At 42.0% G+C, this 27,874-nt stretch overlaps 2 protein-coding genes and 1 long non-coding RNA gene across 9 annotated transcripts in view; 2 read left to right on the top strand and 1 right to left on the bottom strand.

Annotated features, from left to right (window-relative positions):
• The window catches only part of LOC110363684 (uncharacterized), a 58,425-nt gene extending 56,847 nt beyond the window's left edge, over positions 1 to 1,578 (bottom strand). For all 3 annotated transcript variants that reach the window (XR_010474249.1, XR_010474250.1, XR_010474251.1), the window contains exon 1: positions 1,440 to 1,578. This is a non-coding gene — a long non-coding RNA (uncharacterized LOC110363684). The remainder of the gene's footprint in view (positions 1 to 1,439) is intronic.
• Positions 1,456 to 5,469, top strand: FPGT (fucose-1-phosphate guanylyltransferase). Its single transcript, XM_065071911.1, has 4 exons — positions 1,456 to 1,617; positions 1,700 to 1,867; positions 2,679 to 2,771; positions 3,591 to 5,469. The coding sequence occupies exons 1-4, from the start codon at positions 1,542 to 1,544 to the stop codon at positions 4,991 to 4,993; spliced, it is 1,740 nt and encodes a 579-aa protein (XP_064927983.1). The 5' UTR covers positions 1,456 to 1,541; the 3' UTR covers positions 4,994 to 5,469.
• A 149-nt stretch (positions 5,470 to 5,618) lies between these two features.
• The window catches only part of TNNI3K (TNNI3 interacting kinase), a 53,294-nt gene continuing 31,038 nt past the window's right edge, over positions 5,619 to 27,874 (top strand). The window contains exons 1-13 of one of the 5 annotated variants that reach the window (XM_065071906.1): positions 5,619 to 6,094; positions 8,752 to 9,109; positions 10,426 to 10,540; positions 11,174 to 11,282; positions 13,725 to 13,810; positions 15,353 to 15,450; positions 16,679 to 16,789; positions 19,430 to 19,528; positions 20,957 to 21,095; positions 25,357 to 25,501; positions 25,586 to 25,690; positions 26,306 to 26,400; positions 26,951 to 27,100. In XM_065071906.1, the coding sequence (XP_064927978.1) occupies positions 10,501 to 10,540; positions 11,174 to 11,282; positions 13,725 to 13,810; positions 15,353 to 15,450; positions 16,679 to 16,789; positions 19,430 to 19,528; positions 20,957 to 21,095; positions 25,357 to 25,501; positions 25,586 to 25,690; positions 26,306 to 26,400; positions 26,951 to 27,100 (1,177 nt within the window). In that variant the 5' untranslated portion in view covers positions 5,619 to 6,094; positions 8,752 to 9,109; positions 10,426 to 10,500. Of the gene's footprint in view, positions 6,095 to 8,751; positions 10,652 to 11,173; positions 11,283 to 13,724; positions 13,811 to 15,352; positions 15,451 to 16,678; positions 16,790 to 19,429; positions 19,529 to 20,956; positions 21,096 to 25,356; positions 25,502 to 25,585; positions 25,691 to 26,305; positions 26,401 to 26,950; positions 27,101 to 27,874 lie in introns of all 5 variants that reach the window. The other 4 variants (XM_065071910.1, XM_065071908.1, XM_065071905.1 and 1 more) reach the window with 4 other exon arrangements.

The following is a 27,874-nucleotide window of genomic DNA, read 5'->3' as shown; positions in this document are numbered from 1 at the left end:
GAGTCAAGGATGGATCAAGAGCACAATTAAAAAGAGGGAATCTACCATAACACAATAAAATGATTTCCTGGTTTCAACTCCTTTTTTTCCAATTCAGAAAGCCAGGAATTCTCCCTTGGCCACTAAATTACGCATGAGGAATGTGACACAGGAAAACTTGCTGGTGAGTGTGCGAGGGTGCCCGGCTTTGTTAAGAATCACTCATTCTTCTGACTTCAAATAGAAAACGTTTGCTTAAAGAGAACTCTTTAATGCAACTGGACTGATGCAATTTTAAATAGGGTTCATGAAACACAGACAATTGACTGGATTCGTCACTAGTGCTACATTAGTCAGAAGGTAAGAAAGGGGAAAACAGTATTAAAAAACAAAACAAAACAAAACAACTGTAAGCAGCAGTGACACTTCACCTGCTGTAACTAAACCTGACATCTTTAAAGCTGGGCCTGGTAACCAGGATCTTCTTCTCATTGAGGGCAATTTAGTTGTTGTCAACAATGAAAACACAATGCAAAAGAACAGAGCAAAATTACAGATTCAACAAAATATACCATGTTCCTTATTAACTTGAGAACACACAGAAGGATCACATAGATCTTTGCAGTGTACGTTGCTCTCATCAAGGCTGTTATCACATGCATCACAGACGGGTCTCCAACTGATCACACAGCAGTATTCACCTTTTTAATCTTATCTGTCAGCGGTTTACAATCACGAAAACCATGGATTCTTTTATAACCTTTTTTTCTACCTTCCTAAAATCCTTTCTCCAGCAGCTCCGATAGCACTTTTACAGCTACTTTTTATTGTAAGATTTATATATGAGATCTTTTCAAGACAAGCCCTCCTTTCGTTTCCATCTGTTTGTATTTGGTACCTGTAGACTCAGCAGACTCCGAGGTCAGGGAGCCAGATCAAGTCTACAGACTACAAATCACAGTATCCAGAGCACAGAACTGCAGCGGGAAGCGCTCCCGGCTGCGTGACCGGCGCCAGGATCATCAGATCGTTAATTACCCACAGGGAGCGACCCCGCGGCGGGTTCTTGTGCGCTCAGCCCAGCGCACCCCGGGCCGGGGACCCGCGGCCAATTAACTGAGAGGTGGGCGAGGGAGACTGGAACAGACCAGCTCACGGGCAATTAGGGTTCCGTTCTTAATTAGGTTACCAAACCGGCAATCAGCTCATCCTGCTCTCTCCTGTCGCTGCCACGGAGGTGTAACCTGTGCCTCAAAACAGTGATCAGTTTCTACAAACACACAACACAACGGACTCAGCCCCGGGAAACCCACCCGCTCCGCGCTGTCCCGGCTTGTACCCGCTCGCCCGGGCCCCAGGTGAGTGTCCCGCCCGCACCCCCTGCTCCGCCCGACCCTACAGGGGCTGAGCGCAGCTCCAGCGGGGCCCACCCGGACACCCCTGCTCCGCCCGGGGCCGACCTGCAGACCGGGCGCCCGCTCCGCCCAGGCTCCCCGCGCGGTTCTTCCGGGTCGGGCGCTCCGGTGCCGCCTCCCCGGCGGTTCCCGGGCCCCGGCGCGGCCATGCCGGCGGGCGAGCGCAGCGCGGCGCGGCGGGAGGACACGGCCCGGCGGCTGGCGCGGTTCGCGGCGCTCAGAGGTGGGGCGGAGGGGACCCGGCGCGGGGCTGCGGAGCGCTCGGCTGGACGGGTGTCCCTGACGCGGGTCCGCTCTGCCCCCAGGGAAGGCCGCCCGGCCCGGCGAGTTCTGGGACGTGGTGGCGGTGACGGCGGCGGACGAGGAGCAGGCGCGGGCCTACCGGCAGCAGCTGGCGGAGAAGCTGCGGCGGGGGGAGCTCCCGCGGGGCGCCCGCTACCACGTGTTCGCCGACCCGCCCGGAGCTAAGATCGGTGCGCGGCGGGGCGGCGGGTCCGGGCTCTGGTGGGAACAGCGCGGGGATAGGGGGCCCCATGGCCGGGCCGCGGGCGGGGCTGCCGCGAACAGGGCAGGCGGTGCGGGGAGCAGAGCCGGGGGGTCAGAGTCGCGGGGTGTGCGGGGGAGCAGAGCCGCGGGGGGGTCAGAGTCGCGGGGTGTGCGGGGGGTCAGAGTCGCGGGGGGGGTCAGAGTCGCGGGGGGGGTCAGAGTCGCGGGGTGTGCGGGGGAGCAGAGCAGGAGGGTGCGGGGGGTCAGAGCCGCCTATGGGTTTGTATGGGTGTGTAGTGATGATATGTGTGGCTCTTTTAAGTGTATCTCATAGAATACAGAGCATCACTGTATCACACATCTTTTTCATAGATTAATACTGCTTACCTTAACCTGATTGTTTATATTGAAAAAAATGTTTTAATATCTTACCCAATGCACAGCACAAACCTAGAAGAAAGTGGTGTAAGTGTCCATAATATCTCCCTGTAATTCTCAATTTCTGTTCACTTTGATGTGGACAGTAACTAATCTCAGTAGCCTATATGCAATATACAATAACAGGCAGAGATTAATTTTTGGAAATCTAGCAATTTTAAGTTATAGGAGTACATAACAATATCTCAAACCATTTTCTTTTTAAAAAGTAAATGATGAGTTAATTTCTAAAGCAGAAGGCACATTTAAAACGCAGTTTCTGATCACCCTACCCCAGCACCAGATCCCAGTACGCTTCACGTGCTGGTGCAGATACTATTGGTGCTCTTTTCAGCACCTGCTAACCTATTTTTCCTTTAGGAAATGGTGGATCAACACTGCATGTTCTTCAATGCCTGGAAGATCTGTATGGTGATAAATGGACATCTTTTGTTGTGCTGCTCATCCATTCTGGTGAATTCTGTTTTACATTTTACACTCTAAAGTTGTACTTTTTTTTTTCCTTCTAAAAATAAAATGATGGCAAAGGAGGAGTCAGAGTTTGGAAATACAGTTCAGAAAAGTAATCCTGAATGTGTCTGATCTGATAATTTGAATTTAGATTGATACTTCAGGCACTGAAATTGTTGGATCAAACATGGGGAAAGAAGTGTAATTAAGAGTATCTGCATAACGTTCTGCTTAGAAATTCCCATTGAAGGGGCTTGGCCGCCTTGGCAGGGCCCTGGGGTCACACTGAGCTTGCCTTCTTACCCCGGTAGTCAGAAAAAAAGGGAAAACAGTTTTGCAGAGAAGAAACGAGGTAAAAACATGTCACCTGACCAAACTGCTGGTTATTTGACTTATCTGACAAAATTCCTGTTGGGGGGGTGGGGGGAGGCAGGGGCCCTCCTTTTTTTTTAAAGTGCCAAGCAGGTGTCATTTGCTTTCTGTACTTTAACTACAGACAGGTGGTCCTTATTCCAGCTCTGATGCAAACTAGAGGTAACAAATCAGCCACAATTTTAATACAAGCTATTTAAGGCATGCTAATTTTTGGACGTAAGGTCAGATCTGCTTTGAGAAATGTTTGAAGAAGAATGATCCATGGTCTTTGGTTTTTGTTTTTGTTTTTTTTTTACTTGTATCATTTTTTTGAGGAATACTCGGTACATGACTAAGTTTGGGGTTATTTTTAAACCTTTGTGTATATGTAAAATAGCGATATAGGTTTAGATTTTGCTTACTTATATGTGTTGTCTCTGTGTAACTAACAATGTCTTTTTCTTCAAGGCGGTTACAGTCAACGTTTGCCAAATGCAAGTGCCCTGGGAAAGATTTTCACGGCTTTGCCTTTTGGGGATCCCGTGTACCAGATGCTGGAGCTGAAGCTCGCCATGTACATCGATTTCCCTGCTCACATGAAGCCAGGAGTTCTCGTTACATGTTCAGATGACATAGAACTTTATAGCACTGGAGCTGCAGAAACGGTCACGTTTGATAGACCTGGGTTTACCGCGCTAGCTCACCCTTCAGATCTGACTGTTGGGACAACTCACGGGGTGTTTGTTCTGGATCTGCGTGGTTTCACGGGGAAAGGAGGACTGGAATATGCGTCTTGCCGCCAGTTCCTGCACAAGCCCGACGTGGGGACGATGCGGGAGCGTGGTGCAGTGTGTACAAGAGGGAACTCGGAGTGTGTGTACACAGACAGCATCTTCTACATGGACCACAGCATTGCAAAGCAGTTACTGATGTTTTATAAACAGATGGGCACTGTTTGCTGTGAAATAGATGCATACGGTGATTTCCTCCAGGCCCTGGGACCTGGGGCCACTCCAGATTACACAAAAAGCACAGGTAACGTGGCAGGCGAGGGATCGCAGCTGGCAGAGGTGCGGCAGAAGCTGTACTCCCTCCTGAAAGGAGCCGCACTTAACGTTATAGTCTTGAACAACTCCAAGTTCTATCACATCGGAACTACTCAAGAGTATTTGTTTCATTTTACATCCGATAGCAAGCTGAGATTTGAGCTCGACTTGCTGCCTGTGGCTTTTAGCATCTCTTGCGGGGAGCCCGGGACATTGGGTCAGTCAGTGAGTGTCATCCAGAGCGTGGCCCAGCCCGGGTGCTGCCTGGGACCCGGCTCCATCGTTGAGTACTCCAGGATCGGGCCCGAGGTCTCAGTGGGGAGCGGCTGCATTATCAGTGGGTCGCAGATCGATTGGAAGGCAGACGTCCCCTCACACTGCTTTCTGACCTCGTTGAGTGTGAAAATCAGCAGCCAAGTGCAGTACGTCAGCATGGTGTTCGGCGTGGAAGACGACTTGAAGAGGACCGTGGACCTGCTGTCAGATGTGCACTTGCTGCGGTTCTGTGGGGCCAGCTTAGCGCAGTGCCTGCACCTCTGGGGACTGCAGGTTTCGGAACAGCTCTTCTCCAGCGGGAGCTCCCGGCTGGGGCTCTGGACCGCCAGGATTTTTCCTGTGTGTTCCACCTTAAGTGAATCCGCCAGGATGTCATTAAAAATGTTGAATTCTGTGCAGCAAATGTCAGCTTTTGCGTTGAATGGCTTCACACTCTTGTCTGTTGAAGAAATGCTCGCCTACAAAGATGTGGGAGACATGTTGGAGTTTAGGAAGCAAATTTATGATGAAATTTGTCTACAAAGATCAAAGGAGAAGTCTGATGTGTAGAAGGAACAGTACTTGAACAAATTTCCCATTTTGTTTGTGGATGGTTGGTTACATCCCAGCTTGTAGAAATCACAAGAGAAAAGTACACAGATCTGTTCTCTGATTCCATTGAAGTAGAAATAAAGAAATTGCATTAACAATGTTGTTGTAGCATAACATTAATAATGCAGCAAATGCAGATAAACTCTTTTTTTAATAATTAATGAAATATTTCAGGTCTCTGAAAACACTAATTGGTGACGTTTCTTGGGGTATGGATTATTATGTTTCGTATTCTTTATCAGTAAGAATATGATACAGAACAAATTAATTAGAAATGTGACTGAAAACTGCTTTGAAAGTTTTTCAAAGTAGAACACTAGCTCTAGCAACGTGGAATGATACAGCAATAACTTATGTTTCTCTCTTTTCATGCTGCCTTTTAAAATGTTTTAAATAGGTAGAGATAAATGTATTAAAAGTACTTTTAAAATCAAGACATCCTGTCTTAAACACTAATACTTTTTTTTCCTTTTTTTTTTTTTTTTAATACTTTCTTGGTATTCATCAGAAGAAAAATTGCTGCATGAGAGATCATTCTTTCCCTTGTGACTAATAATATTGGGGTCAAAACCTGGCATCAAGATGTACTGATTTATTTTTTTTTCACTATTAGTTGTTTGGAAGCTGGTAGTTTGGGCAGTTGTTTGGAAGCTGGTAGTTTGGGCAGCAGTTTGTTATCCACAGATTTACTGACATGTGCCCTGTGAAAACCTGTGTGTTGTATTTCTCTGAGCTGTCAGAGTCGCTGGAGTGATGCTGCGTGCTCCTGCAGACCAGTGAACACCAGCAGTTAACTGGTGTGAGTGGTGCAGAGAAACAACATCTGGTCTCTGTTCCTCTTCTCTACCCTTCACTAATGATGTGCTGTTGTTTCAGGTGTGGGTCCCAAAGACCTGGCTCCAGATGGATAAGCATGCTTTACACTTTCTGTTCTGGCCTGATCCAAAAGGAAAGTTCCTTTTGCTGCGATCAGCTCAGCTGTCTCTATGTTCCCCATTGTGCTGTCTTGGCAGTGGCACCAGGGATGCTGTGCAGGGGCACCATGAACCATCCACTGCTGTGAGTGCTGCACAGGGCAAAAAGCCTAACATCACTTATTTCTAATTTTGACTGCGTTTTCAATTTTTTGATGTTATTTTTAAGAGTGTGTTGTGTGTTATATCACTGTCATATGACTGCAAGCTTCACACATCTTTTTCTCTTGCATTTATCCATGGATTTTAATGTTTTATTTAGTGTTTTGTTAGAACAGTGTTTATCTCCCCACTGACTGAATTCCCTAATGACGTCTTTGTTATCCCACCTACAAGTCAGAAGTGTAATGTCTCATGAGTATCACCCAAGCTGGCTGAACTTTCACGGAGTCTCTTCCTCATTGATAGAGAAACCTTTCAGGAGACACAGCATTTTTCCCAAGGATCTCTTCTGTGCAAGAAGAAATAAAAAGGGGCTAGACATGGAGGTTGGAAGTTGCTGAGGTTGTCTTCAAAGGAATAAGGAGAATTTCTGAGCAAAGCGAGGTTTTTAAAAATCATTATAAACAGCAGTAGATTTGAGAACATAAAGGTTGAAGACAAATGTATAAAGTCACAAAGTAAAAATAGTCATAGAACATGGAGCATAAAATTGTGGCTTATATGTTGTTCTATTTGCATGATCTATCTATTCTTATAGTATACAAGACATTTGGAGAGAAATGTGTTTGACAGAGTTTGTGTCTTTCATTGGAGACCAAACTTTGCTCTGAAAAGACTTCTCTGGCGATGGCTTTACTGCTGGAGCAGCTCTCTGGGTGTTTAGTAATGTAAGATGAAGTTGTATTCTTTTAACATGGTTTTTCACTTTAACTGTTACAATTGCATCTATCCTAAATTCCCTAAGTACTGTGTATTGATTTCATTGCTGAAAGCAATCTGGATATAAATAGAAAATTGATTTGCTTCTGACACATAAGAAACAGGAAAAAAGGATGAGGAAAAGCATGCTGATGGACCAGCTTTTGGAAAGTGTTGAGGTGTGGACTTGGTCAGGGACATTCACCGTGGCCTTGGAAGCAGTGTTTGTTCCTTCCAGGGAAAAATCCCAGGACAGCAGTGGGGTCTGGCTGTAGTCTGGATCTCCCACGCCTAGCAGCTGGGTCAGGAGCTGCGGGACCTGCTCTCAATATGTGTACAAATTCCTGCTTTGTTTTACAAACTAGCTAATCTTTCACCATCTGCTCTGAAGGGAGATGACAACTACTTCCTTTTGCAGCCAGCTGGGATCAATTTGTCCCAAGGAAACAGTCCTGTGCAAAGCCACACAGTAAAACTTAACAGCAAGATAACAATAATGGTGAGGTGGCTGTTTTCTAATATCAGATTCTGAAAACAAGACCATCAGGGCATTCTGTCCCATGGTTTTCCTGCAGTCTGTGATTAAAGAATGCAACGTGACAGTGGCTGTCAGGTGGGACCCTGCTGGAGTTCGGTTTTGGTTGGGGGTGGGTGACGGTCCCAGCCAGAGGCAGGTTTGGTGCAGCCCCTGCGTTGTTGCCTGGCTCCAGCTGCCCTCAAAGGCAACTTGGGCTGGAACAGGCTCAAATAAAGCCAGGATGAGTGTTTAATGATTTTATTCATGTCAGCTTTCTTTATTTAATTAGCTTTGCTGTGTAGTGCAATAATAGGGCTCATAATGAACATCATCTTAATGATTTCCCGGAATGCTTTGAAAGCATGCTGTAATGAACAGAGATTTAGCTGTACTGTGTATACTGCACTATGAAATCTGAGTGAGGAAGATAATTTCAGTAACCTTTTAGGCAGGAAATTGAAATCTGAGAAATTTGGCACTTAAAAAAGAACGCAAGGGAAAGCAGCTGAGTTAAAAATGAACAGCTGAAAGATGTGGGTGCCAGGGGGTCCGGGGCGTGAGCATAGACAGGGAGCTGCGGCATCACTGGGGTCTGCCCAGAAATGTTCTGGACCTGGATGGGAGTCTGTGCTGGAGCTCAGTGGTTCCAGCTCCTTCCTGTCCCTAAATCACCAGTGGAACAGCTTCATTTTCTTCTCTCTGCACATGTGGAAAATTAATCCCTGGGCAAATGCCACTCTAGTAGTTTGAGAACAAGAATAGCAGTACTATTCTTCTCCCCACTGCTTTTAATCCACTGCCACACAGAAACCATTGTAAACACCTGTTTCATGATGTGGGCTACAGAGTTCCTTGTACTTTATCTTCATAAAAATGTATTTTCTTTTAGTGTCCTTTTCATTTTCTGTGACATATCCAAGTGTCACGAGAATTACGTTGACATGTATAGGAGCAACTTACAGCCTCTTGAAGTAAATGATAGATATAGATATGTTCTGATTAATTTGAGATAAAGATTGTTTCAAAAGACTTGTACTTTAAAGATTCCTCATGAAGGACATTTAAAACCAGAAATGGGAAAATAAATTGTTCTCGTGTAGGAAGCATGACAGGTGCACTCTCCAAACACAAAACTGCAATAGAACTTAAAAAAAAAATGAACCAAAGAAATTCATACAGCTTAGTAGTCTGTAAACATTACATCTGAAGTCTTTACTCACTGCTAAATGTTGCTTTTCACATTTTAGTGCTGTTTATATAGAAGTTCGTTAGAACTGGCCTCACATAGTAGCCAGTGCAGTTATCCCTTTCTACCGTTTAGCAAACAGGCTCTTATTAATTTTTGTCTTTTTTCCCCCCTCTAGTTTCAATTGTTCACATAACCTATGATGCGGATGCTTCAAGAATCCAGCTGAAAGCTGATTTAGTGGTGAGCAAAGCTGTTGTGTTCACTTTGACTGACCAGATCACCCTCTGCTGCAGTTCCCAGTGGTCCCTCCAGGTCCATGATGATGATGCAGATGAGGCTGCGGGTCATACAAGCTGCATCTGTGCCAGAGCTGGCCAGACCCTGTCTGCGGCTGCATGGTCATGGCTGCGCTTTGGACACCCCAGAAAAACCAGCAGCGCTGAGCTAGCGAAGCAGCAGGAGAGGAGGTGATACCCACCTCGGGCTGCATCTCCAGCTCTTCTGTTGCTTGGCAACGAGATGAGGAGGATCAGGTACCGGGCTGGGGCCTTTCTGCAAATATTTGGCTGAATATCACAGGGCATGTTGTCAAAGCAGTTCAAAGTCTTCTGAAATGCATCCTTGGTTTTATGTGTAAATCAGTTCAAATAAATAGATGAGCTCAAGCTGTGTCAGGAACTATCACAGGAGCACAAGTTTGTTTACAGTGGGATGCAGTGTGCTGAAGATTTTATATATGTGCATTATATTTACATTTCTTGCCTCTAATCCCCTAACTGAGGAAAGTGGGGACTTGTACATAGAACGGCTGCCAAGGTCAGTTAACACACTTTGAATATATAAATGTGCATGTGTATATATTTATACACATATAAGTATAGGTATATCAAACAAATTAAAAAATAAAGGAGGAAAAGTGACATATACAGAAACCAGCATGAATCCCATAATTGTCTTGAAAATATGTGCAAAGTAATTCCGTTTGATAGAAAGCACAGGGAAATGGATGTGAGAAGGGTAAGCAATAGATGAGCTAACCAGATGACTGGGGAGATTCCATTTGTGCAAGTAAAAAGCACTGTTATTTTGTTATCAAACAATCTTTCATGGTTCTTAAGCACAGGCTCTTACAGGAATGCATCTGTGCACACAGTCTGGATTAATTTTGTCGTGGTTCGTCTGCACGTGTATATACAGAGCTCAGTTCACCTATCACTGGCCATGGGTTTTTTACTGTGTTGCTGTGACATTGGGTCCGAGCAAAATGCTCCCAAACAGGACACATCGGTGAGCACAGCATCAGCTGGGCTGGACACACTGCCCGGGGCACCAACAAAGCTGCAAGGTTGTGTTCTCCCCATCCCAGACAAGTTCTGCCTGCCCAGGACAGCAGCGTCTGCCCCTTCTCCAGGTCCCTGTGTGGGACCAGCCTGGCTGTGGGAGCCACTGGGGTCTGCCTGTGGGTCCCTGTGTGGAACCAGCCTGGCTGTGGGAGCCACTGGGGTCTGTCTGTGCCCCCAATGTCTGGGCTGATATCAGCCTGGCCTCCCCAAACCCCAGTACCCCCAGGGATCCTGATGGTGCAATGGGGATCCAGCTTCTGAAGTCCCTGTTTCTGTGCAAGATTGGTACCAAGCTGCCCCATCACCAGTTTTGGGTACTCAGCAGATGAACACCAATGTTGCTGCTGAAGCAGACAGTGGGGTTTTAAGCAAGCTGCTTAGGTACCTTTGTTATTTTTTGACAGTTGACAGCACAGACCGTTGTGCTCCATGTCATTGTTGCATGACATTCCGTTTGGCACAGGGTTTATTTTTAGCCAGAGACTATCAAAAGTATTTTTCAGTAGGACTGTCACTGCTCTTGAACAAGGAATCATATTACTGCAAGAACTTTGCTGGAACAAAGAAGATCTACTGGACAAATGGGAAACTATAAATCTAGACCAACCCAAACTTGCACTGGTAATTAATGTTGCTTTTTTAAATGCAATATACCATACATCTGTCTACAAGAAGCAAATGATATTTCGGGAAATAACTCATGGCTAATTTGCTCCCGAGGTCAGGGATAAGGTATTGTATTGTTCTGGGCTTACGAGAAGAATGGATAACCCATGTCGCATAGGCAGCCTGTGAAAGAAGACAAAAAGCTAGTGAACTGAAATTTTGTGCAGTCCTATAAGTTCATGTTAACCTATATTATTATGTTGATTTAACTTGCACTTCATTAGAATAACCTTTAAACTTCCAGCCTTTTTGTGCTGTGTGTCTATGCTAAGATTTAGGAAATAAGAACTAACAAATGCTGCCTAAGGGTTAAGTTTTCTCTTGTTCAAGTTAAAAATATTTCTAATAAGGATTCATATGTATTAGTTGTCCATTAAATCAGTATATATTTGTCTATAATGGTTGTAGCAAGAACAGTTTAAGAACTGTCACATTTTAAGATTGCATACTTTAATAGAAAAGTATATGAAACGGTGTACAATTGAATGTTTAAAAATCAAGTGCTTTGGTTACTGGGACATTATGATTTGAGTTCCTGCTTTCTATATGTTTTGAAGCATTTTCTGAATCAGGGTTTTTTGTTGTTAGATGAATGGAAGAAGAAAGTTAGTGAATCGTATGCCATAATCATAGAACGATTAGAAGATGACCTGCAAATCAAAGAAAAGGAGCTGGCAGAACTGAAGCATGTTTTTAGGTAAAATATTCTGGAGACTTCTTTAAGAATTTATTTCAAATTAATATTAGCTATTAAGCAGTATTTTCAGTTTCAGGTGTTTTCTTATGGAAGGAGTTTCTTACGTATGGAATGCATGTTCTTTAATGTCTGTTTTTGGGAATATATGATTACAGTTCTGGCACAGAGTCCCTCAGCGTAGTACCAGAATTAGTGGGTGTTAGTTCCTCATGCCAATAGTTTATAACAAACACCTATATACTTCTGTAAATTAATTATTTTTAATGGGGTGGCTGATTTTGTTGTGAACTTTTCGTTTTTGCTAATGTGTTGCTTCAGACAGGAATATCACAAAGCCACAGACAGGCTGGGCTTGGAAGGAGCCTCTGGAGTTAATCCAGTCCAACCCCTGCTAAAACAGGTTCACCTCACTGAAATAACAAATTCTAAATGAACACAAATCAGATTATCTTCTGAAAGTGGATTACAAATTTGCGATTGTAATCACTTTGTCAGGACAGCACGTGCTTGCAACCAAGTTCACCCTAGTAACATACTCATATGTTTGTTATCTGAAAAGCTCAAATAGAAAAAACACCCAGCTCATGGACTGTGAATAAGTAAGTTAAGAAAATGATGGGGTAAATTATTTCAGACATAAAAACTACTTGGAAAAAATAGTGAATTCTAAGCAGAAATAAATAGCGAGCTCAAAAAAGCCCAACTGGTCATATAAATGATTCATCATGCTGATTTCAGCTAGCATAATTTTCAGTGTTTGAGCCCAGTTAGCCAAAGACCATGTTGGGCTGTCACTGCAACGTGCTGAGCACTTCAGCCCTGATACAGTGAGGTACTTGAGGACTTGCCTCATTTTAAGTAGTAGAAGTAATTATCTTAACGAATCAGAGCCGGAGTGCTCTCTGTTTTAGATAACCAAGACACTGAGCCCATGGTGGGAGTGCTCGATTCCTGCCTGAGGCACCAGAAAGGAAACAATCAGGTTTGGGGGGGCAGCCTCGGCATTGGGCTCCTTGGTCCCTCTCAGCACCCGTGTCGCTCTGGCTCAGGTGGGACCCAACGTCTCCCAGCGGGAGGAGGCGAACTGGTGATGCTGGTGCCCTGCACTGGGAAGGAGCTTTGTTTTCCGTCTCGCTTGAGGAATCAGCAGTGGTTTCAGTTCCAAAAGCTGCCCCCAGCCATGGAATCAGTCCCATTCTGCACCAGCATTCCTGGTTCAGAACCATAACATGGATTAAAAAAGTGGGATTTATGTCAGGGTAGACTGAGCTGAGCAAACAGAAGCAAAGACAGGTCAGTGGCTTTGTCTGCATTTTGAATTCTGTTTAAAGAATAAATTATTGACATATTTATTGAAGGAAAAGGCCCAAGTGTCACCTTGCTTAACAGGAGAGGTTTGCAGAGGTTTATATTTTAAATTGAGAGAGAAGTCTTATACCTTATTTTTAATTGTAACTGTGTTAAACATGATTAACAGTACTACTCAGTATGAATGTACAGATGTACAAATCTAAATGTTCTGCTAAACTGTGATCATTGGTAAACTGATACTGAATGGAAAAAACCTGAACTTCTATGGACAGACTGAAACTGGCATACTCCACAAAAATATTAATCATTTTGTGTATTGAATTTTCAACAAATGTAAGTTTAGTTGTCTGAGAACTTTAAGTGCCAACATGCTTTTACTTCATAGGATGCAAGTGCAAACTGTAACATTTTAGTTGTTCGCATCCAAATCAGAAATACTTGACTACAAGATAATGGGAACTGAAAATAATGATCTATAAAGAATTTTAAAATTCTATTTTACTATATTCTATTTTACTATATTCTAGTGCAATAAGGCATTGCCAGTTTTTTGCAGTAATCATTACCAGATTTTGTCTGAGCATTGGTAACTTCTGTGTACGTGTTTCCATAGTGTGTTCACAGAAATGTTCCCATGTACTGATTCTATGTTGTTTCTGTGCTCTCATTTGGGGAGCATAAACTCACTTTCTGAAAGGCTTTTTCTGGTTATTCTTTTTACTTTGTTTGCCTCTAGTTCTGTGCATGTCCTGCTCTTTGTTTTAGAATGAACACACAGATTTTAAATATATTTCTCGGTTAGTATTGCATAAATAATGAAACTGATTTTGTATGGATTATTTATATTTCTGAAGAGTCTTTCCTCTTTTTTTTTCTTTAATGTATAATAGCTGAATTCAGAATGTATATACTGTGACTTAATAGCAGGATCGTTCATAAAACCATAAATCTGGACTACTCATTTGGTAACAGTAAAGTATTTCTAGATTTACAGAGTGTAAACTGGATGTAAATTGGGCCCCATGTCTTAAAAAAAATTACATTGAGATTTCTCTTTTAAATTTTTTCCAAATGAAAGAAACTGTGATGAAGGATGAAAACAGTAATCATCTCTAAAATCTCTTTTTTCAGCTCTGATGAAGCCTTCTGCAAAGTCAATTTAAATTATCGCACAGAAAATGGGCTCTCTCTACTTCATTTATGTTGCATATGCGGGGGTATGTATTTGAAACACGATGTTCTTTAAACATTCTATTTACATGGCTGCTGACCTGTTCTGTCTGATAGCTGTCAGGATGATTACCTGCTCTGTTAATTGGTGTCTGTGTTGTCCTTGCTGACAGCTGGATAAGTGTCTGTGTTACCCCAAACCCCATGTCCAAGGGGGGTGAATCGAGTTACACCCAAACCCGTTATAGCTGATTCTTCAGCCCAGTGGAAGTTTTGCTTGATAATGTAGCATGTTTTACTACAGGTGCTCAATTAGTTCGAGATTACTTGTGTGTTAGTCAATCAGTCCACACTCATTGTGTAGTGTTGCTCTGCATTTCTGTGTTCTGTACATGGTACAGACTGACTGCGGGATAGGCAGCTACTTTTAGCAATACTTGGCCATGCATACAACAACTGTGTTTCTAGTATAATGAAAATAACTGTGCTTGATTTCAGAGGGATTAAAAGAAAAATAACTCAAATGCTTCAGTGAAAAATATCAGCTGTTAGGATTTTTGCAGATAGCAAATCAGAGTATGCTATGCGAGAAAAGAGTGTGTGATGTCTTCTGGGGTGTTCATAAAAACATCCATTTCCCACTGATCAGCATTGCTGCTCTGCTATCCACATAGTGAGTCATTAATTCATGCACACTGTGTGTACTTGTTATACAAATTTCTGCAGAAATTGGCTGAGAGAGGCAAAGACAATGTTACTGTCAGGTTCCAGCTCTGTGAAGTATTTACGAACAAGATGCATGAAGGATTTGCTGGATCTTGGTTGGGCACTGGCAGGGGAGCTGATCCTGCACTGCTCAAAACCCAGCGGATCTTCATTCCTCATCTCAGAGAGTGCAAGATGGGATCCTGAGCTGACACCAGTGCCCGGTGACAGCAGAGCCGCTGGTGGGGTTGCTGGGAGGGAGCTTAATAGAACACACAGAGTTCATTAATTAGGCACAGTCTGTGAGCACTGGGAGGAGGCAGAGAAGCCATTAGACATGACATTGGTCTTGATTACTGCCAGAAGAGTTCAGAACGCAGATACATTTTTGGAATCATCCCTGTGCACCAGGAAGGTAAGAGCAGTGTGACTTTCTGTGCTGACATCCATTAGCATCCTCAGAGCTGTCCCCGAGGTGACTGTATGTGGGGACGGGAGCAGGGCATGGCTCCTCCTGAGGGTCTGAGGAGTCCTGGTTTTAGGAACCAGGGGCTCTGAAGCCCCTGCTGATTCCTGGAGCTCTTTCCAGCATGGTCGGCGTGCTGAAAGAGCAGTTTGCTTTACAAGTTCAGCTATCCCTAACAAATCCCGATTGAGTGCGAACAAACAGCCAGGCAGTGCGTGGCCAGGTGGCAGCTGTCCCTGGGTGACGAGATGGTGCCCAGTGCCACTGGCAGGTTTCACCAGATGCATTTCATGGCTCCACTCGGGTCAGCAGACGAGCTACCTGTTTCTCTTTGCTTTCAGACTCACACAGAAATTTCTTACTTCATCTGCGCATTCTTTTCTGTAAATGACTCTGTTTCCCAATTTTCATCCCAAAGGTAACAAATCACATATTCGAACTCTGATGCTAAAAGGACTACGTCCTTCCAGGTTAACAAGAAATGGATTTACAGCTCTGCACTTGGCAGCCTATAAGGTAAATTATTTTGAATAGAATTGATGAAAAGAAATCAGAACTGGGCAGCTTATTTGTCTGAACTGTCTATTTGAACTCTCTAGTTGCTACTTCTGGTGAAAACATAAATTTCACCTTTAAAGTGCATGAGAAAATTATCTGCAAAGAGCCCATGCACAGGAAATCAGCATGTGCTTTTTCAGTGTCATCTATGAGGATACAATATTGCTTGGGAAATACGGATTAAATCATGCAATGCAGAGCAAGATAGAGGAGTGTTCTTGTTATTATTATAGCTATTAATAGAAACAATCTCAAAGGATTTTAGTTTACAATTTCTGTCTTTTTCTTTTTTCCTCCTCAAGTTCCACATTCAGCCTCAATATTCATTTTCTTCTCTATTGTACTTATCTTTTAAGACTCAACAATAGCAGTAGCAAGGAATTAAGTGGACAAAGACAGAATTTTCCTAAAGAATTATGCTTCTTATTTTGAGATAGAGCATCTTAGAAACTTAATCCATGTATAGACTAGCCCTAAAAGCACTTAGTTTTTTAGGAGGAACTCAGATCAAATTTAGAAGTTTATATTCTAGACTGTAGTGTTCAACCCTTATATGTCCCATAGCTGCCACAAGGTCATAAGTCTCCTCCTTCTGCCGAGCTCTCTATTTGTAAAGAAGAATTTATTAACAGTCATATTACCTGGGCCTTATGACTCTTAATGTGTTTCTCAAGTGTATTTTTATTACTATAATTCGATGGTGCCTATTGCTGTTGCTATACCTGGAAGAAGTCATAGCAAAAATTGTGTTCATGGCAGGAAAGAAGTGAAGTGATATGAAAAACAAGCTCACTGTTCAGAATTTGACATACGTGCTATATATTTATCCTGGGAACTCCTCAGGTGCCCTCGTTCTGTGTTAGGTACTATAATGTTTTGACATTTAAACAGCTTTTGTGAGCACTTGATAATGGCTTGGAGAGATCTTTAAAGGCATCAAAAATCAGAATAGAGACTGGTTTTAAAGGCACAGGGTTTATATAGTGAAAGAGAGACTTGTGGTGCCCAGACAGGTCTCCCCTCTGCTCCATCCTCACACCCCGTGCTCTGGGGTCACAGCTGGTACCTGCTTTGAGCACAGTGGATGACAGCTGGGGACACTGGGTGCACACAGCTCTGCTGGGCTCCCCTGCAACCCAGGCAGCTGTGAACCAGAGCTAGCGAGTTCTGTGTGCACTTCTCGCAGGACAACACGGAGCTGCTGACAGCGCTGCTGCACGGCGGGGCCGACATCCAGCAGGTCGGGTACGGAGCCCTGACAGCCCTTCACATCGCCACCATCGCCGGGCATCACAGGGTGCGTCTCTGCTTTTCTGTACAGCAAATTAGGAGTGAGTGCTAGTATTAGCAGGTCCTTTATTTTAGATCAATGCCATTCAAAACAAAACTCAGAATTGGTTTAGCGCAGCTAAATTTTATTTATTTTTTTGGTACATATTGGGAAAACAACATCTGTGTAGATGTTTTTACATTGAGCAAACGTGCACAAAGAACATAGATCTGTTTGTACATCACTTAACGTAATTTAAATCTCTTTAAAGTCTTAGCAACCAATGTAATTGTTTTCTAAATGTCAGGATTTCTGAATTTGGATATGGAAGGAGGTTTCCAAACACTGCCTTTCTGAGCATGAAGGAAGCACAAGGAAAGAGCTTTATTCCCTCAGTGTCACAGGCTCCACTTCACAGCCCTGTGACTTCCACTTCAGAAAGGGACAGAGGTTCTTAGTTTGGAGCTATTTTATACTCTGGATTAGTGCAGGGAAAGTTGTTCTCAGGGTAAGTCATTTCCAGCGGGAAACTCAAACATCTGCACTGATAAGTCTCCTGTGGGCTGGAGACTCGTCACTGGGAGCAGGGAAAGGAGAGGGACAAGGTTCCCTGGGTGCTGTGATCACACTCTTCCCTCTCTAGACAGTTTCTTATCACCCACCACCTCAGCGCAGTCATTTCACACATCAGCTCATTTCTGTCACCCTGGCAACAGCTCACTCACTGTAACTTAATTATTTTTTTAATCTCTTCAAGTACCGGGTGTGCAAAAATACCTCGGTAATGAAAGGTTTATGACTGTAAACGTACTCATGAATTCAGATACTTCACTTTTTATCTCCTTTGGGTCCATTAAGCAAGCAAAGATTTTTGTCCTCTGCTTGAGTAAAACTTTTAACTTACAGAGTGCTGGACTAATTTATGGAGACAGAAACATCAGAATTCTTTACAGCAAGAAATGCATGAAAAAATAACTAAGTACAAAGCAGGAAATACAGATGATATTAATACCTGCCTTTAAGCTGTGAATTTAGCTGTGCATTTTAGGCTTATAAATACACTTCAAATATAAGAGTTTGGCTGAATAAGTAGAACAAAGCGTATATGTCGTTTTCAACAGAAAAGAAGAACCTCTGTGCATGTACATTACAAGAAAAAATACGTGTCTGATGAACTCCCAGGTTAAAGCAGCCATGGAGCTCACTGATGGAAAGAAATCCATCTTTTGTGCTACATTTTCAGTCAACTGGCTTATACAGAGACACACACACACACTATTTGCACTGATTCAAAGGCCTTAATTGCTAAAGTTTTCTTCTCATTTAAAGTTTACCTGCTAAGGGGTCAATAATCATTGATTTTATTTTCTTAGAGGATTTCTTATCCCTGCCCTTGTCCAAAAGACAAAGTCCTTATGTAGTCTGCCTTATGTTTTATTTTGTTGACTCCTTCTAACCTTCAGAGTAGCTTAATTAATTGTCTCAGAAGTGAACATAATTGGCTCGAATGTTCAAAAAGCTTCTGAATAAGCCTTTCATAAGAGAATTTTAGGAAAAATTACAAAGTAAGAGTATTATTCAAAGTGTTCCAATTATAATTTTGAATTAAAAATTGGTACCCTCATGGTGGCCTCTGCCACCACGACATGAGTGCACCCATCACTCCCAGCGGCACTGGTCCCAGTACAGACCCAGGCAGAGCTCACCTTGACCTGAGTTTCCAGACAGGGGACAACGTTTTAACTGCTGTTCTCCAAGCCCCATCAGGTATGTAATGATGTGGTGTCACCTCAGCAGTGACAGAAAGGTGCACTGGGTGCAGGTGTCATAGCCAAACATCACAGCCGCCATGTCCCCTCATCCATCACCAGAGTGGGGCTTCCCAGCCACCCACCGTCCAGCATCCTCATCATTTTGAGGCTTAAAAATTAACATTCATCAAAACGATATGTAGAACTCCTCCAGTAAACCACAGCACAAGGCCCTTAGCATGCAAAAAGCTTCCCTTGTGCTTCAAAAAAACCAGCAGCCCTTGGGTGTCAGCGTGTGATCCAAAGTGATTTCATTCACACTCCTGTTTTGACAGTTATTCGGAAAGCCAATGTTTGATAATTCATAGCTAGCCAGGAAAACACCAGCCTCCTGAAATACCAAAAAAGTGACATTTGAAAGAAAACATTTAGGGTTATTTATTGAAACCAAAGGGTTATTATGTTTTAAAATAAAAGGAATCTTTACACACTGAGGGAATTTACCTTCACACATTTACATTTAAAAGAATCTTTCATTTTGTTTTGGTTTGTTTTTTTACTTCTGAAAACTCTGATATGTTTACTGCTCTTTGTTCACAACTGCTACAAGAAAATTAAAGGTTATTCTGAGAAACTCCAGACAGTCATTTCTCTGCCTTTTACTTCATAAATCAATCTCTTTACTGGCAAACACATTTTCAGACTTATTTATAAAGCATCAGTGACATTCAGTGTTCAGTTAAAGTACTGTAAGTAATCACTTTTACATGTACACAGTTCGACACCTTTATAGCTTGCTTGTTTGGAGCTTTTTGCTGTCTTTTAAGCGGGTGATGTAAGGTTTCCAAATCTTGCATTACTAGCTGACCACTTATATAGCGCTTCTACTTGGGATTTTCTGTTTGTTTCATTCCAGGCTGTTGAGATTCTTTTGCAGCATGGAGCTTATGTGAACGTTCAGGATGCAGTTTTTTTCACCCCATTGCATATTGCTGCATATTATGGCCATGAACAGGTAATAAATGGGGGAATTTCAGAATGTTGAGGAGTAGAACACCGAGGCAACGCTAAACTCAGAGTTGGAGATTTTTTCTTTGCAGCCCAGAGGGTCCTGCCCTGGAAAGATCTCACATACTGAAGTTACACATCTAAGAGTCTGAATATCAACAGGACGTTTCTACACTTTAATCCCCTGTGCTAGACCCCAGCAAAATTTGTTGTTTTCCTCTCTGAACCTCTTGAAACAAATTATTGTCTCACTAGCTATGATAACCTACAGACAGACCTGGACCCAGAGGCACATTTCATTTGGTGTTTATTCACCCCACATTTCACAGGTTGCGCAAGGAATGTGAGTCTACTGTCGTAAACCTGTCCAAAGAAGTGGACATCACTTCCCAGTAATAATTACGTGGAAACTCTATTGGCTTTCTTTGGAACTCACAAATTGTGGCCACTTTCAAGTTAACAGAAAGAAACAGTAATTTGGGGAGCAAATGCTGTGCACAAGGCAGGTCCAGCTGTACTTGCTCCATTCAAACAGATCACAGACCTGTGAAACGTGATCTGACGTTCTGCCCAAAGCTGGCATCGACCTTCCCGATTCTTCCTTTTACTAAAGGATAGCTGACATGTGGTTAATCTAGCACTCATTTGCCCTGAATAGCCCTTCTATGTGAAATGTAATAATGAGTCTATTTGGGCTTACACAAGTCATTCCCTGTACTGTTCCTTGGCTAAAAGCGTGTGTTCTGGGATATTGTCAAGTTTCAAAGGATGGCCTACAGGTAGAGTGTATTTTTCATTCCAGTGACATGTTACTTGAAGTGTTTTTGTAGGAAAAGCTTTTGAAAGAGTAGAGTCTGTGTGCACAGATGATTCAAAATGCTTCTGTGGCTGTGTGACAGCAAGGGTGTAGACCACAGATGCATCCTGAGATCCCTCTTGTCGTACACATAAATATATGTGCCTCATCATCCAGCAACATTAAGAAACTCCTTGCACGTTGGGCTGAGAGATTAGTTTGCTTATTTGCCGTAAGCCACTTCTGAACAAATAATCACAGTCTTGTGAAATTACGCTAAAAACCTCGTATGGTCTCTTGTGGTAATAATGTTCAGAAAGGAAGCCAAGGCTCTAACATCGTGGACTTTGGAGGCAGTTGCTTTGTTATGCTGACTGGTCAGTTAAACAAATACATGTCTTGTGTCTAGCCCTTTACTATACATAACATTTCAGAGAATTAATGAGCACTTGCTTTTGAGCATTTTAATATTTTCATAGAAGTGTAATTTGAAAATGAGTTTTGTATTGAATCTCCTCTCCCTCTTGCAACTTTTAAGATATGCTCATATATACTATTACGCAATGCAATATTCTATCTGATTTTGTCAAAAGATTTATCTTCGTGTGATATTTTAATTAGCTTTGATGAAATATTTAGGTAACTCACCTCCTACTCAAATTCGGAGCTGATGTGAACGCAAGCGGTGAAGTTGGGGACAGGCCTCTCCACTTGGCTTCTGCCAAAGGTTTCCTCAACATCACAAAGCTCCTGATGGAAGAGGGAAGTAAAGCTGACGGTAAGAAAAGATGGTTGAAAAAATCAACTTTAACATTGTACTTTATAGGCAGAGTCAGACCTTGAATGTTGAATTTAGCTTCCTAAAACATACTGTGTGTTTGTGTGTCATCTTTGGGCAACTGAAAGAAAGAAATAGCAGCTGGAGAGTTTTCTTCACTTGGTTTGTCATCTCACTTACATTCTGTTTCCATTCTTGTTAACTAATATGTACAACATGTAAGGTAAAATCTTGTCCCTCTTGTAGTCCATGGCAAAACTTCCATTAATTTCAGTGGGGTTAGCAGTTTGCCTTGGGATCTTGGAAATCTGATCCTGGAAAAACAGAGCTGGAAAAAACAAGAAACAAATGAACTAAAAGAGCATTTGGTGCAAGAAGCCTTTTGCTCTCAAAGTAGCACACTTTAAAACTTGGTATAAATATAGCAGCGGAGGAACAACTCTTAAATGCCTAGGAATGGAAGTAATTGCTGAAATAACCTGAAGAAATTTTGGCAGTGTTCTGTGCAGACCAGTAATTGGTGTCATAAAGTTGATCTATTCCTTTTAACCCAACCTGAGTGACTTGTTGATCAGCTCTGGGGCCATGGCAACTGAAGAAAAACAGCAACCACTGAATCAGACTGAAAAGGTCAGAGTATTGCTGAAATATGGCAATATTTGCAGCCTAACAACAGCCAAAGTCCTTCTTCATCCCCACCACAGTATACAAGAAAAACTTATAAAAGCTATGTACTACCCATGTATATATCATCACAAATGTTCGTATTTTATAGATGCATGTATATAAAATATGTATAAAAATTGGTTCTCCAGATACTAATCTCTTCATTTGTTTTAACATAAAGACTGTAGGGAAAGACTGAGCAAATTCTGTGTATTTTCAGAAATCACGTAAGGTCTCTCAAGCACATTTCTTGAGCTGTTGATCAGATTCTTTTAAGCTTCTAGTTAATTCTGAGATCTTTAATATATCTTGAAGACCAGCATGCCATTACAAGCCCCTGTCACTTGAAGTGCCTTAACTATCTGGAGATGTTTTCAAACTGATTTAGCCTGGAATTTTTCATTTATGCTTTCATTTTTAACAGTTTCCATTTCCTTCTTAATTTTTTCACACCTTCCAAACTCCTAGAGATTTCTTTGCATTACTGAGTCAATGGGATTGCTACCAACATGCATTATTTATTCTGTCAAGTAATTTGATTTTATATTTTAGAACATCCAAATGGTAGAATGTAGCAATAATAGGGGCACACAGCATCACTTCATAGTTTCGGTTCATTCCTGTCATCTGATAGAATTTTTCCTTTGTTAACTGTAATAAACAAAATGGAGAGGAGGGTTTTTTCTTAAGGTAAAGATGCAGATGAGCCCTGGGCTGAGCCTGGTCTGGGGATAGGCCCGACCTAGGACTTGTGTTGTGGAGTCCTGAGCCTCTGGGCCATCAGAGAGGACGTGGTCGGGTCCCAGCAGTGCTGGCATCTGGACCGGAGCCCAACGCATCCAATTAATTGGTGTTTCTCAGTGTCATCTGCCACTTACGTGAAGCAAGAAACTTGATTATTGAAAATAATGAGCTGCTGCTGTGTTATCAGCTGGCCCATCCCAACACTCCAGCAGAAAAAGGAATGGGAGGATGAAAGAAGGGCTTTTAAAAAAAAAATTAATGGTGATTTAGAATTATCAGTATGTTCCACTCTTTCTTATGTTCTATTTGTTTTTAAATAATTGCTTCTCAGATGCTTAAATGTAGAAGTAGGACTTCTAATGTAGATGTTTGTGTGACTTCAAAAACTGTTTCCTTCAAAGTGAAAGAAAAAAATTCATATTTAGAAAACTGTTTAGAAAACCCCATCTAGTCTGATGGGGTAGCTAAGAAACAGAACATCTACAAACTTAGCAAACTAGTTGGTGGCCAGGAAACAAGCATTTTCTTTTCTTCACATAAGCTAAGTGCTTTTTTTGTATTATTCTCCACACTGGTGGTTCTGGAGATTTCTTTCATGGACCGTGTGATATCAAATATATTCTTTGACTTCATAACTTCTATGGTCTTTTAATAAAATTTGTCTGCTCTCAGGACTACTGACCTGCCCAGCATTCCAGCTCCTCTTTTTTCAAGTATCTTTGAAAATCGCAATCACCTCTGCCAAATACAATCCATTTCAAATTCTAAAGCAGAGTTTCATATTAAAAATCCAGCCATGTTCAGTCAGGCTTCTCTGAATGTTAATCAGTTATCACTCACTAGGACTTGAGCAGTTTCCCTTATTTTTTTTTAAACAGACTTGCACTGTTTTTTTTTATCCTTTTACTTACCGAAATGATTTTACCTGTTACTTTCTACCTAACTAATGTCTCCATCCTAAGAATAATTTCTACAGTACTTCATCTTCTTCCAGACAAGAACTTAGCATCTGCTCATTTTTACTGTTTACTTGTAAGGCAACCAGATTTTTCAGTCTCTGACTGCCACAACAGATGTATTGTCTATCTTTCATTTAATATAAAGATACTTTAAAACTGCAATTTAAAGAACTCTCCTGTACTCTTCTTTAGCAATACCTGAATCAATATGATAAATACCTTTTTGCCATAGCTCTCTTCTAAAGTGCTTTTAACTGGTTTTGGTTTGTTCTGCCTTTGAACTTCTCCTTCTTTTTAAGACAATATTCCAGTTTGCCTGTCACATTTCATTTAGGAATCAAAAAGCTATCAATTAAAACAAAACCCATCATCCCATGTTGATGATACACATGTCCTCCTTGCAACCCTTTACACCTTGTTGTGGTGCAGCCGCTTGTGGCCCCAGGACCCTGATGTCCTTCAGGCCGTTCTGTGGGCACGTATTCTAAAACACTGACATTCACTGCTGTAAAACTTTGACATTTATTCTCCTCTTATTTATTGCACTTCAGAAGGAATCTGTGCCTGGTAGCTCATCATAATAAAAAAATAAAGGCTAACATGTCACATGAATCTATAAAGTGAAGAATTATCTTAGAACAGAGAAATAAAACAGTTTACTTTTCTTTACTCCTTTTAATATAAGACTGCTAGGAAGGTTAGTGGGGGCAGTTAATGAAATTTGTGGGCTACAAGCTTAATGCAAGTTACAGAAATTCCATTTTTTTGGCCTGAAACACAATTCATCTTTGGAACTACCTGTCACTAGACATTAGTGAAGCTACAAGTTCAGCTCAGTTTAGAGGGCCATGCATTTCTGTGAGCATTCAGCACTACTTCAGGCTCAGCTATAGGAAAGAACTGTTCCCAAGAGCTGTTTGTCAGAGCTGTACTGAACAGCACGAGTCTGGACACCTCCAACAAACACATCATTCCTGAGTAGGATCTTCGTTTCTTGTAAGCCATCTCAAAGATCTGGTGCTAGACTGGACTGAGACCTAAATGTTGCACAGGTAGGCTGGACTTGTCAGTTCTATCAGCTGCGATATCAAACAGCTGTGGTTGGATCTTTAAACATGGAAAGAAATACCCTCAGAACCACAGCAAGGCGTGCTCTCTTTTAAAACAGAATAAAGACCTTTTTCGGATAATGAAATATTTGTATGTCTCTGCGCCAATGGAGAACTCTGCCCAGAGCCTTGTACCATCTCAAGAACTGTTGGGTTTATCTTGTTCTGTTACAGGTTATTTTAAAAATAGAAGCTCATGATTAATATTGTGTCTCCATTTTGTTTAAATTTTCTTTCTGTCACTGACTTTCATCCTGCTACCTAAGGAAGCTAAAATAAACCTTAAAACCAACTGGATTTTCCTTTCTTAAGAGCAACAGTGAAATTTGTTTCTTTCTAGTATTTACAATTAAAAACGGTTGTTCCATGTGTTGGAATAGCTCTGTGGATTGCTTTCTTACATGTAGTAACTACGTATCTTACTTCTGCTTCACACTGTAATATGCCGGCAGCAATTGTTCTTTCTAAGGGTCATTTATAACTCATTATTCATTCCTGGAAAGTTGCATCAAAACGTTCAATACATCTGCTACTGGAAGAAAGCAGTTGTACCCAAAATCCAGAAAATTGTCTTGACAGTGAACTGCAGATGATACTGAGTAATGTGGTTTTGATATATGCTATCTCACGGAAATTTCATTTTTAAAGAAATAGGACCATAAATAGTTTAGCAGGAGAATTTATAACGTATATGCACAGCACATAAAGCATTACTAAATATCCCAAACAAGCTATGTTAAGTATAAAATGCTTTCTTTTGTCTCTTTCTGGGTCGAATGGCAGTGAATGCTCAGGACAACGAAGACCATGTTCCTCTGCACTTCTGCTGTCGATTTGGACACCACGAAATTGTGAAGTTCTTGCTGCAGAGCAGCTTCGAGGTGCAGCCCCATGTGGTGAACATCTATGGAGACACCCCCCTGCACCTGTGAGTCCTGGGGGGCTGGGGCACACGATTTGGGCATGACCAGAAGGCTGGTGTGTTAACAACCATCACTGGCTTCATCCTCAGCGCCTGCTACAACGGGAAGTTCGAGGTTGTCAAGGAAATAATCCAGCTCTCAGGAACAGAAAGTCTCACTAAAGAGAATATATTCAGTGAAACGGCTTTCCACAGGTGAGTGTTTAAAATGCCGTTATCAGCAGAATGTGCCACCTGAAATTACAGATGTCCTAGGTGAGGAACAAAGAATGAGAGAGCTCCACGTGGATGGTGTGTCTGGAGCTGCAGGAGAGGACGTGCTGTAAGAGGTAGAACCAGGTGCTGAATGGCGAGAGAGTGAGTAAGCGTAGGGCAGGCACTGGGTTTGTCAACCTGTGTGTGAATGGCGATCTCTCCTCCTGTCCAGTTTGAAGCTGAGTTCAGAGCCTGTTCTGCCTGGAAACTTGCTTGAGCTTCATGTTCTACATCAGGAATGAGGTGGCAGAACACAGTTCAGTCATGATGCTGTCATTTTGTAAGGTGTTATTTAAGCGGTACTTTGCCAAACAGACTGTATTATTTTTGCATCATTGTGCAAAATTAATTTATGTAAAAATAATCAGAATGTTTCTGAAATGACAGGAATTAACATGCTTTGGTGGATTAATCATGCATTTGCACGTTTCTAAAGACCCTTTATTCTATTACTACATCTTTATCTTCATGTAGTACTTTCAAAATTTTTGGCTACCTGAAGTATTTGTCCTTTTATGGACTATAGCATTCACTTTTGCCTTTATATTTTTTCAGTGCTTGCACCTATGGAAAGAACATAGAACTGGTAAAATTTCTTCTTGACCAGAATGTTGTAAGCATCAATCACCAGGGAAGAGATGGACACACAGGTACCATCACCATCACAGCATCCCATTACCTTTCAGACAGATCTCAACCTTTTTGAAATATATTTGCAGGCAGGCACAGAAGTGGTAAGAGTTCAGTGAGGATGTGTCAGGCTCATTGGCTTGTATATGAGTGACAAAACCTGATGTAAATTGATTCTCATGTTGTTAGGCTTCTCAATTGTTTGTAGAACTGGTCCCAGGTGTTATTCTACCAGGGATAGGCATATAAGACATGGTGTCTGAAGGGCCACACACCTCCATGTTTCCCCCACACACCAAAAAAGAGCCTTCTTTATTTCTAGTTGCTTTTCCTCAAGTACAAAGTTGTTAAATGTGATTTGCAGGTGGCAGAGTAAATGATGACATGTTGTATAGCAGGCAAAAGATTGGTTCTTGCAGCTTTAGTATTTTATTTTCACCTACTGCCTCAGGTACTTTTTTTATAATATATTCCTTTGTCAAGGAAATTAATTTGTGTTTTATAGTTGTTGCTGCAAGCCCTATTGTGATGTTCTGGCGGTCGTGCTTACAACCTTCTCTGATGTTCCAGGACTACACTGTGCTTGCTACCACGGGCATATTCGACTTGTTCAGTTTTTACTGGATAACGGAGCTGATATGAATCTGGTAGCTTGTGATCCTAGCAGGTCCAGTGGAGAAAAGGATGAGCAGACCTGTTTGATGTGGGCTTATGAGAAAGGTACTTCAATTTTCTCATTTGTCCTACAAAATCCATAAGGACAATCCAGGAAGGAGAGAGCAGTACAAGAAGCTGATGACAGCACAGAATAACCCTTCAGTGCCTGTAGACTGAGAGCTCTCACCATCTGCTTTCCAGTTCCTGGCACAAGGGATAATAAAAAACAGCCCTTTTCTCTGTCTTCTCAGATATGCTGTTAAACATCAGTTTAATTCAACACAAACTCAAAGACAGGAGTATTTATGTATTGCTACAATAGAAAACATACAGCCTATTTAGAAAAGGTTATTTCTCCCTCTGGTATGTGTGTGAGGAGTTTTAATTTTATTACTGAAGGGAGGCATTAAAGGAGCAATGAATCAGTCTGTAATCTTAAATTCTTGCAAATTTGTATCAAATTGAGACATTTTCATGTCCTGTATGTACAGTGTTCTGTCAGATTTCTGTCCTACTTTTGACTCCACGCAAATGAAAAGCTCTATTTCTTCCTGAAAATGCTTCTGATGTTCATATCCATGTATGGATTTAATGGGTGTTTGAGAGCCCTGTATTTCTGTGGGATGCCCTTCAGCCTGTCCTTCCTGGCATGGACCTTGCACCCACGGTGATGGAAAGAGCCTCTGCACTGCCTGGGGAAGGGAGCGACCACCTTTGGGTCAGCACTGCTGTTACCTGGGGTGATAACACCTCAAGCATTGAGTTCAAGAATCCTCTGAGTCTGGATGTCCAGAAAGCTGCTACCTGTAGAAACCTGTCCTTAATTTAAATTCCTGT

The sequence above is a fragment of the Columba livia genome, chromosome 8 (assembly GCF_036013475.1).
Source record: "Columba livia isolate bColLiv1 breed racing homer chromosome 8, bColLiv1.pat.W.v2, whole genome shotgun sequence".
Classification (NCBI taxonomy): Eukaryota; Metazoa; Chordata; class Aves; order Columbiformes; family Columbidae; genus Columba; species Columba livia.
The sequence above is the reverse complement of the archived record's forward strand: the minus strand, read 5'-3'. Positions and strand labels throughout refer to the sequence as shown.